This window comes from Polypterus senegalus, unplaced genomic scaffold, assembly GCF_016835505.1.
Source record: "Polypterus senegalus isolate Bchr_013 unplaced genomic scaffold, ASM1683550v1 scaffold_5324, whole genome shotgun sequence".
Taxonomy (NCBI): domain Eukaryota; kingdom Metazoa; phylum Chordata; class Cladistia; order Polypteriformes; family Polypteridae; genus Polypterus; species Polypterus senegalus.
Genome location: NW_024385482.1, coordinates 1,293 through 11,993, shown reverse-complemented (window position 1 = coordinate 11,993; position 10,701 = coordinate 1,293). Strand labels below are relative to the sequence as shown.

Sequence of the window (10,701 nt, the reverse complement as noted above, 5' to 3'; positions counted from 1 at the left end):
CTCCCAACAGCCCCTGTGCACTGCTCCTGCCTGATGGGATTTGTAGTCCCCATGTCAGCACTGATTTTTGGTGTGCCAACCCCACCATACAACCCTTCTCATTACACCATATAGCTTATATTTTAGGTTTTACCAACAAGCAAAATTTCGTGAAAATCAAAAAATCGTGAACAAACAGAAAAAAAGATAAACAGCTTACAACTTTATTTAAATACGTTATTGTTAAGTGTTTAAAATATTTAACTCTATAGTTCTACTAATTTGGCAATTAAGAGACTTACACATCCTTTTTAATAAGGAACTTCTTTATGTCTTGGATTATGCTTCCAGATTTACGATGAACATCCAGGAAGAGATTTGGTCGATCAAAGTTAGTGCATGTGATCTGAGGGTTATCCAGGTTCAAACTTTTGATTATATCCTGTCGAATGGAAGGACTTGCAGTAGCGGTTAAGGCTACAATGGGGACCTAACATGCAAAAAAAGGGAAACCAAAAATATATAAAATTTGTATACAGTGTCGGACAGTTTATGATAGTAACAGTTATGTCATTACTACCAAAAGTGTTTAATGACACTGTATGACCTGTTTTCACCTGGTAAAGGAGGCATTAAGGAATACCAAGCAAAGAAATGACCATTAAATGGGTTAATTTAAGAAATACCAATTTCACTGGATTTCAACAAGGAAATGGTTGCTGCTAAGGACTAATATTTTAACTATTTAAAGAGTGAAAAAATCTAAAGAAGCAATAGCAAATAATGATGCGAGAGAATAAAGAAAACACATGAATTCTTGAAAAATCCTTTTGAAAGTTTCCAAAACCCATCTCTGAAGGGGTAAAGACAGAAATCATAATGGCAGGTACTGAAAAGAGTAAGTAGAGAAGTATTTTGCAGATCAATAAAATGACATTCAAAAAGACAAGGCCGTGGGCCAAGTCAATATAAGGAAATTTGATTCACCTGTTTTTGAAGTGCAAGTAAACTGTTATTGAAGGAAGTTAAGGAGATTGTCAGAAAAAGCTATCACAGGCAAACAATGACTGATAACCACTGATGCACCTTATATTTGCATTTATTCAATTAGAAGATACATTTATCCAAAGTCACATACAAAAAGAGGTCAACATAACTAAGTAAACCTCAGTCTGTGGACTCTTTTGAAACAAGTGCTACAGGACGAGTTTACAACATTGACCATCACAGATGATTAGCTCTAAACAAATTGAAAAAAACAAGACAAGTTGCTTTTTCCTTAGCCACTAAGAACCATGCATAAAAACCATATTCAGTCAGAGAGAAATTCACAGAAGAAGAAAGTTTATTACATCAGCGAATAGCTACGCATAAAGAGCCTGGATTGAGATTTAATACCATACAGAGGCAGTATCACCAGATACTGTACCTTTCATTAACACTACAATCTCTAAAGCCTACGAAAAAAGTCGTAATGCCAGGCCACCTTAAACTCCTTCGCACCTCTTCATCAGCAACTTTGTTTTGCAAATGTGTTAATCAGCAACTGCAACAGGCAGCCTGCTCACTCATCCCCCATAAATGCAACTGAAGTCAAGTCAGACGCTGAAGTCTCTTTATCTGGGAGTTAAGTGTCTGGAATTGTATAGGGTAAATAATGTATCGTTATTTGGAATACATACATTTCATGTGTGTTCATGTCTACAACAATCTAGGTAAATGTTGAAAAGCGGAGTGCCTAAGGAAGTCCACTAATCTGGAAGTTCATCTTTCGTGCTTAAAGGATTTACTTGCTTCTTTTAATTCTTTGGTTAGGGATGCTAGAACAGCTTATTTTTCTAATCTTATTCAGACTCACAATCGCAATCCCAAAGTGCTATTTGATACTATTCACAATATTATTTCTCCATCTCAATCTATTACTCAGGTTTTTTCTAAAAGTGACTGCAATAATTTTCTTACATTTTTATTGGCAAGGTTAATGTTGTTCGGGCTAATATTGTTCCAGCTGTCTTACCTAGTGGTCTCATTAACTCATATTCCGAGTCTTTTGTGTTCTCAGAAGTTTCACTTTCTGATCTTTCTGACGCTCAGGAAGATGAAACCTTCATCGTGTCCTACTGACCTGTTGCCAACATTATTAATGTTAAAATCTGAGTTGTATAGGTCCGTGCCTTTTGAATATCATAAATTGCTCCTTGAGATCTGGTGTGGTTCCATCATTATTTTAAACATGCTGTAATTCAGCCGCTGTTGAAAAAATCTAATTCTGATCCTTCTATTTTGAGTAATTACATGGCAATTTCAAAACTGCCTTTTATTGCCAAAGTTTTGGGAAAGGTGGTTGAACTGCAACTTTGTGTCTTCTTAGAGGAGCAGCGGTTCTTTGATTCTTTTCATTCTGGTTTTCCGAGGCAACATTTTACAGAAACAGCTCTTCTAAAAGTTTTTTATGAACTTTTAATTGCTGCTGATGCAGGCCGGTGCTCTGTGCTTGTACTGTTAGATCTTATCGCAGCTTTTGATACAGTGGACCATCAGATCTTAATTAATAGATTAGAGCTGTTAGGTGTCTCTGGCTCTAATTTGGAGTGGTTCTCCTCTTTATTTGTTGAATAAGGGTTTCTCAGTCGGTGTGGCTGGCTTTTCATTTGACTCTGCTCCTTTGACTTGTGGAGTGCCACAGGGCTCAGTTCTTGGACCTGTACTTTTCTCTTTATATATTCTTCCCCTATCACAGATTCTTAACTGTTTTAAGGATATTTTGTATCATCTATATGCAGATAATATACAGCTTTATTTTTCATTGAAGACTAACCAAATTAATACTTTGGTCACATTGGTTGATTGTCAGTCTCAGGTTAACAACTGGCTCAGTAGTAATTACCTGCAGTTGAATTCAGGAAAGACCAAGGTACTAATTGTTGCTCCTCCTGTTCTTTATTGTGAGATCAGTTTAAAATTATCTTCTGTCTCTCCTGTTATTAAGTCGAGTCTACGTAACCTTGGGGCTATTTTCGACCAATCCCTGACGTTTGATGAATATTTAAGATCAGTCAGCCGCTCGTGTTTATTTCATTTAAGAAATCTCTCAAAACTAAGAAATGCTGTATATCAGCATTGGAGATGCTCGTTCATTCTTTTATTTCCTCACAGCTTGATTACTGTAATGCTCTCTTTACGGGTTTGAGCGTGTCCTCTCTCTCACATCTTCAGTTTGTTCAAAATGCAGATGCCTGGCTCTAACTCGTGCTAGCGGAGTGATCTTACCACCCTCATTTTATACACACTGCACTGGCTCCCAGTGTTTTATAGAATTCATTTTTAAGTTTTGGTACTTACTTTCAGAGCTTTGCATGGACAAGCTCCTGAGTAGCTAACCAGCCTGCTCCAGTGCCATGCAGCTTGTCGGACTCTCAGCTCTGGGCAACACAGCCTTCTAGTTGCCCCATGCACTCGGCTAAAAACCCATGGGGATCATGCCTTTCAGTCTGTGGCACCAAGACTATGGAATAGCCTGCCTTGTGGGCTGCATGGAGTGGAGTCTGATGATTCTTTTAAAAAACACTAAATAAATTTCTTTTTAAACAAGCTTTTAAACAGTGCTGAAAGTTCTAGTTTATTTATTATTTTTATTGGCTTTGTTTATGTTTTGTTTTAACTGTTGTATTTGTACTGTATTTGCTGTTCCGTGCTCTGTGACCTTTTGTCTGTGAAGGGCGCTATAAAAATAAACTACTACTACTAAATGTAGTATGACAGGAAATGCGAGGAAAGAAATGTTGAACGCATAACTAAAGCAGAGACTTTTTTCACGTTAGAGTAATAATGAGTTGAGGTGTAAAATGTGTGAAGACTTTAGTCCAAATATCAAATAAACATGTGCTTTTATTCAAGACTATAATCAAAGAAAAAAAAAATCAATTCTGTCAGTGATGTTCAAGTGGTACAACGAACTTGCCTCTCCCTCTCTGAGTTGATGGCGTTTTTATCTCCATCCTTTTCACAAGAGCAGCAATAACCACAGTTGGTGCTGTGATTAATGCCTACTCAGAACTATTTGTTGCACCACCAATCAAAGATACAATGCTCCTTGACCGCAATCAGACAATCATGTGGCATTTGTATTGTTGTAACAAAGACACCCGTGCAGAACATGTGAAAAACAACAGATTTGCTGCGATCTCTGACATCTGGCAACATTTTGTTGACAGCTGTGTTTTGAGTTACAACGCAGGGCAACACTACTATTGATGAGCAACTGTTTCCAACCAAAGCACAATATCGTTTCTTGCAATACATCTCGACCAAGCCTAACAAATTTGGCATAAACTTCTGATTTGCAGTAGATTTGGAAACAAAGTACATGTGCAATGCCACTCCTTATTTAGAAAAAGATTCCAGTTATTCCACGGGAGAAAGACTTTCCGAGACTGCGATATTAAAAGCAAATGGAGACATTTCTGGAAAAAAGGCAGAGCTGTAACAACAAACAACTTCTTCACATTGCTTTAAAAACCTAACAGACTGCTGCACTGCAACACAACTCTGCTTGGCACCATAAATAAAATGGGACAGGAATTTCCACCTGAAGCTAAAGTCACTTTAGTACACAAGCAATTCTCCATGCTGGTGTTTAGATCTGGCAGTACTATGCTAACGGTATATGCGCCCAAAAAGAAGTAGCCTGCCTGCATTCTCAGTACCATGCACTATAACACGGGGTTTGGGCAAGATCGAAAAAAATGTTCAAATGACAACTCGTGTTTAAATGAAATAGCATTTTCAAATAATGACGTTTTCATGCATGAATGTATGTGTGCATGCACAAGAGAGGCAGAAACAGATTTGATCTCATTCAAGTGGGTACTGGAATATAAAATAAACACTTTTGCAAAGGTATAATGAAACAAGTGTGCTTTTATTCAAGAATAAAACTGAATAACAAAAAATTAAAGTGACAAAAAGATACCAAGAAGACATGATTCAACAGCATTTGTGTGTCTGCTTATATCCCTTCAGCGATATCTTTTACAGGGGTAGCAAAAATTTACACCGGGTGTTACAGACTCAAATCAAATGTATGTTTTTATTATGTAATAGTAATAACAATAGCAGTTCACTACTCAAAAAGGGAAGGACCCAGACTTGAACCCACAGCCTTTTGGAGATAATGCAACAGTTCTTACCTCTGTTCCATCGAAGAAGACGTGAACTTTCTATCAATTGACATTTGAGCTTTGTTTTTTAACTTAATGATAGCAACATGTAAATGAATGATTTTTTTTCTGTAGTTAGGATATAGCGGGTTGGATAATGGATGGATGGATGGTTATATTCTTGAATAAAAGCGCACATGTTTATTTGATATTTAGACTAAAGTCTTTATGAATTATACACTTCACATATTTATTACTATAACATTGAAAAAGTTTCTATTTATGTGCTCAGGAAATCCTGTCATTCAACATTTACCCAGATCATTGTAGACACAGAACACACATGAAATGCATGTATTCCAAATAACAATATATTATTTACTCTGTACAACTCCCAGCACCTCACACCTAGATAAACAGACACTTGAGCCGGGAGAACTTCTGCCACCTTGGTGGGGGATGGAAAAGCAGTCTGGTTGCTGCCTGTGTCAATTAACATTTTTGCAAAAGAAAGATGGTGATGAAAAGGTGTGGAGGAATTTAAGGTGGCCCGGCATTACAGCTTTTTTTGTAGGCTTCAGAGATTCCATCGTTTTAACGTGTTAAAAAATACTGGCGCATCCAGGGCCGACACGAGAGATCATTTCAGGCAGTGCTTTGGTCAGGACAGCATTTTCATTAATTTTTTTTTTTTTTTTTAAATTACGAAACAATAATGCAAAATGTATGAACCTAAAGAATTACATATGTATACTTTATATATTTATATATATATATATATATATATATATATATATATATATATATATATATATATATATATATATATATCAAAATTGGTTTTTGTGCCAAGGGACTGCGGTGGCACCAGCGGATGCTCAGAAGGACGGAAGAGTGGTTACGCCTCCTCCAGACCACAGGGGCAACCGCCCTGGTGGCTTTGGGGACCACAGGAACTGTGCTTGGAAGCTCAACCCTATAGGGGCCCATGGTCACTGCCAGGGGCGCACCAATGCCTGGAGAGCCCTGGTCCTCAGCACTTCAGCCACACCGGAAGTGCTGCGGGAAGGCGACCAGGGAAACCGGAATGCTTCCAGCTGCAAAAAAGCAGCTTGAGGGTTGACATTCGCAGACACTGCAGTTAGTGAGCATTTTGGATGCATTTTCCCAACTTACCTGTCTTTTTCCCGCTCATACAGGCAGTCTTATATGGGACACCTCGGTTGCTCTCATTGCGCACCAGTTGAAAAACACGTTTACAGTATAATTATAAAGTCATTGATGGTGAAGAAGAAATGAAGATGGCATTTGCAGAGTTTTAATACATGTTTTAATGTATGCCCTCTTAAGAGATGCTTATTTCAGTTAAGTCAGTCTTTAGCAGTCCATTCAAAGTCTACTGTTGTTTCAATCATTTAATTCTACTTTGATACGTCTATGTCTCAAATGCCATACCAATCTGAGAACTAATACAATAGCCTTGTTTTCTTATTGCCTTCTTTTCAACTTGCCTTTTAGGAAGGCATTCAAATTTAGGATGTGCTTGCTAAAGCAGTGTTTTGTTAAAATGTCAGGTTTCAAATCATTGTTTAAGTTTAAACTATGCCATTACATTTTTAAAAATTAATTTGTGATGATTCTACATTAATTCTGTGATTCAGTGTATATTTACTTCATGATTTATGCATCTAATTTATGATTGTATGTTTTAATGTTAGATGCGATTAATTGCAATTAATTCCATACAGTTATGTGATTAATTAGCTACATTTTCTAACCGATTCCGAAGCTAATATATTTTATTATATATAAAATTTAACTATATACTATATATTTAAGAGAACTCATCAAAAATTTAAATCTTAGGAACATACCTTACAAAATGAAGATGTTGGCCCTCGAAGTATCTAAGAATTTCAGGGATAAAACAAAACTACTGTGGAAAGTCAAGACTATAGCTAGAGGGCAACAGAACTGTGCAATGATTGGTCTATTAGTGTAAGTAATATCCCATTGATCTTGAAGATACAGTGAAGATTCATCATTTAAGTTCAGAACACCATTGTAAGATTTACTGATACACCAGTTAAAACTGCAGTTACAGTTGAGAGGTTTTTTTCTAAAATAAAGATTTATAATTATTATGAACTATCATATGCCCTCGTCTGAAGTTTATTTTTTAGTATCCATTGCTATTTTTAGAAGCACCTGCTCCTAACTATGTAATGCTGTTAAGTAAAGTTTTTGTTTTCCTTTTCTCCACTGTTATAATTCACTGATCATAATTCAATTCTTGTGTTTACAGGACTAATATCACGATTTTTAACAACCAAGATTCGTTTCTGTTTTACTGTGTAATACATTGATGTGTTTATGTATGCAAATGCTATAAGGTTTTGTACTTCACTGTTGTTGCATTAACACTAGAATTACCAAAGCCTACAAAAAAAACTCATAAATCCGGCCCGTCTTAAATCCCTTTGCACCTCTCCATCAGCGTCTTTTGTCCTGTAAATGTGCCAATAAAGACAAGCAGCGACCAGCCTGATATTCTATCCTCCCACACCACCGCAGAACGTGCACAAAGTTCTCCCAGCTCATGCCTTGATTATCTGGGAGTGAAGTGCTGGAATTTTAGAGTGGAAATAATAGATTGTTATTTGGAACACATGCATTTCATCTGTGTTCCGTGTCTATAATAATCTGTGTAAACACATTGTTAAAACAGAAATATTTTTCATATTTTAGTAATACATGACAAAATGTAGGCATAAACTATATAATGTGTGAAGCCTGAAGTCCAAAGATCAAATAAACACTTTCACAAAGGTTCAGGGCGATGCAACAGCTTCGGCGTGCGGTAAGAAATTGCTGATCCACATAACGATCTATTATTTCCACTCTAAAACTCCAGCACTTCACTCCCAGGTAATCAAGGCATGAGCTGGGAGAACTTTGTCTGCTTCTGGCGGTGGGGAATGAAATAGCAGGCTGCTAGCTGCTTGTCTTTATCGGTACATTTACAGGACAAAAGACGCTGATGGAGAGGTGCTTAAGGATTTAAGCCGCCAGATTCAATTTTTCGTAAGCTTTGGTAATTCTAGTGTTAAACACTCCGAGCCTGTGCTCAGTTAACAGTCCTAGCTTAACAGATAATGCAAGACAGTATGCTACAATATCGATATGAGAGTTTGAGACTGAAGTTAGTTACTGGGTCAATGCAAAAAACATTTAATAGATGTTTTGATTAACCCTAATATACTAAGTCTTCATTACTTTATGTATAAGTTTAACACTGAAGTTAAACACTGTATATTTTGTGTACAGAATAGTGTACAGTGTTTATTTGAATATGATTAAATAGTACTATTAAGAAAAAAAGACAACTTACATTAGGAAGCAATTCTTTTAATAATCCAAGATTTCTGTATGCACTCCGGAAGTCATGACCCCATTCAGATATACAATGAGCCTCATCCACTGCTATTAAAGTAATCCCTTAAAGCATGTAAACAAGGAAGATTAAGGATGTAATTTTAAATACATTTTAAATAAACATTTAAAGGAAATGCTCAATAAAATGAAAACAGAATACTAACTTAAAATATTTTTAAGTTAGGATATGTCTAAGAAATGTAATTAATATGTAAATATGTTGTTTAGTTATAACAGAAAAAATATACAATATGCTTATTGTATTTAATGATATGATTAGAATGCACATTCTGTGGCAGTTTTGTTTTGTTTTCTTTCGTCATCATTTACTGTGGAAATACATTTGATGTCAAGCATATCCTAACAGAATACTTGAGTCTCAGGTGCAATTGGGAAATAATCATTGAATACAGAGAGAGCAACAGCTATCTGTGGGTTGACTTTTGAGCATAAAATGGATTGCTAATTAAAGATGCAAACAGTATGTTTTTTCTGAAGTTTTGCTTTTTTAAAATTTTCTTTTCATAACATTAAATAATGTTGTTCTGAATTGTTGTTACTTGCTCACTTAAGTTCCCTTTACCTAATATTAGATTTTGGATGAAGACCTGAAAATATTCAGTGTCAAAAATATGCAGTAATAGAGGAAATGGAGAAAGTGGCAAATATACATTAGAATAAAACAACTGCCAAAAAAAATCTTTATACAATAACTTTCCTTACCTACGTCATGATTGAGTTGTTTAAGTAAATTTGTATTTCCAGAGCAGAATTCAGGAGTCATGTATAACACTCGAAAGTACCCACTAAAATGAAATTAATAATATAAAAGCTAAGTGAGATTAATAGAGTCTTAGCAACACATCTAATTCATAACAATACTGTACTAGAAACACTTTTCACAGAAGAAACATATTATAAGAGCCATTTTCCTAGTTGTATAAAATTCATGAATATTTTACTAGATAATAATACATAAAATATGGGAGGTTCCTATGTTGATATTTTCCTGCCACTTCTAACAGTTCTGACTAAAACAATAATCTTCAGATAGTGACAGCTTTGCCTTGAGCAAGGAATGGAAGGCATATGGTTTTCAACCGTCCCTGGGCACATTATCTATGCGCCAATCAGCTTACGGGCCTTTTGAGTGTGTGAAATAAATATGTAAGAAAATAGCACTTAATTCATGTGCTGTGCCGTATGCTTAAAGCATACAGAAGAAGAAGCTAAGAATCTTTAAGTATATAAGAATTTAAGAATCTTTAAGTAGAGAAGAAAAAGTAAAGAACTTTTAAGTACAGAAATAATTAAAGTTTGTCAAGAAAAGCTGTTTAAGACAAGATACATTTTTTCCTTTTTTTTTGCCTTTATTCTATGTGTGTAACTATTTTACTTTTTATTCTTGTGTGGATTATTTGCTTTTAACTTTCACTAAATATTTTCAAAATGAACTTTGGAAATGTGAGATTTCTTTAGATACGCGTTTTACCCATGCTTGACCATACCTTATTATTTCGGCAGCTACACATACAATATATACAGTGTCAAAGTGAAAATAAAAATTGTCATATCTTTATGAATTTAATTAAGCACATCTGACATGCTCTTACTTGTGCACTGTCAATTACTATGCATTACTTCTCATGTACATTTTTTTTTCCACAAACATCACCAGCAAACAGTTTAATATTATACAAAATCAGTGAACTGCATATAAGGTCCAAACAAACTTAGTCAGGCTCTCCTTTAGTAATAAAAATATACATACTTTTTTAAGTCTTCAAGTACATTTTCAGTCTGGGCAGAGCCAAGGGAAACAAGCAGGAATATTGGACATTCTAAATAATGGAAGACAAAAGGCCATTACATATACAATGAATTCACTCATAACACATTGTCATAAATCAACTAAATCTGAAAATAATTATGCTGCTTTTCCCACTCTATGTCCAACAGCAACCAAGCACTTAGTTGGTGGGCATATGTACTTCATTTCTTTAGGATACCTACTGAAAGCTGTCAAGACTATCCAGGCATCATCAGCCTGTGGCCACAGACTCTCATACAGTTAGTGGGTCTAAGAAAATTAGATCCCTAGCTTCTTACCTTATCTAGAATGGCTTAA

General features: G+C 35.5%; 1 protein-coding gene across 1 annotated transcript; it reads right to left on the bottom strand.

Moving 5' to 3' along the window:
* Nucleotides 1-270: 270 nt before the first annotated feature.
* Nucleotides 271-10,382, bottom strand: LOC120522306 (Werner syndrome ATP-dependent helicase homolog). Its single transcript, XM_039743340.1, has 4 exons — nucleotides 10,345-10,382; nucleotides 9,297-9,379; nucleotides 8,530-8,636; nucleotides 271-469 (listed from the first exon to the last, which is right to left on the bottom strand). Exons 2-4 carry the CDS (start codon nucleotides 9,355-9,357, stop codon nucleotides 278-280), a joined length of 360 nt encoding a protein of 119 aa, XP_039599274.1. The 5' UTR covers nucleotides 9,358-9,379; nucleotides 10,345-10,382; the 3' UTR covers nucleotides 271-277.
* Nucleotides 10,383-10,701: the final 319 nt, after the last annotated feature.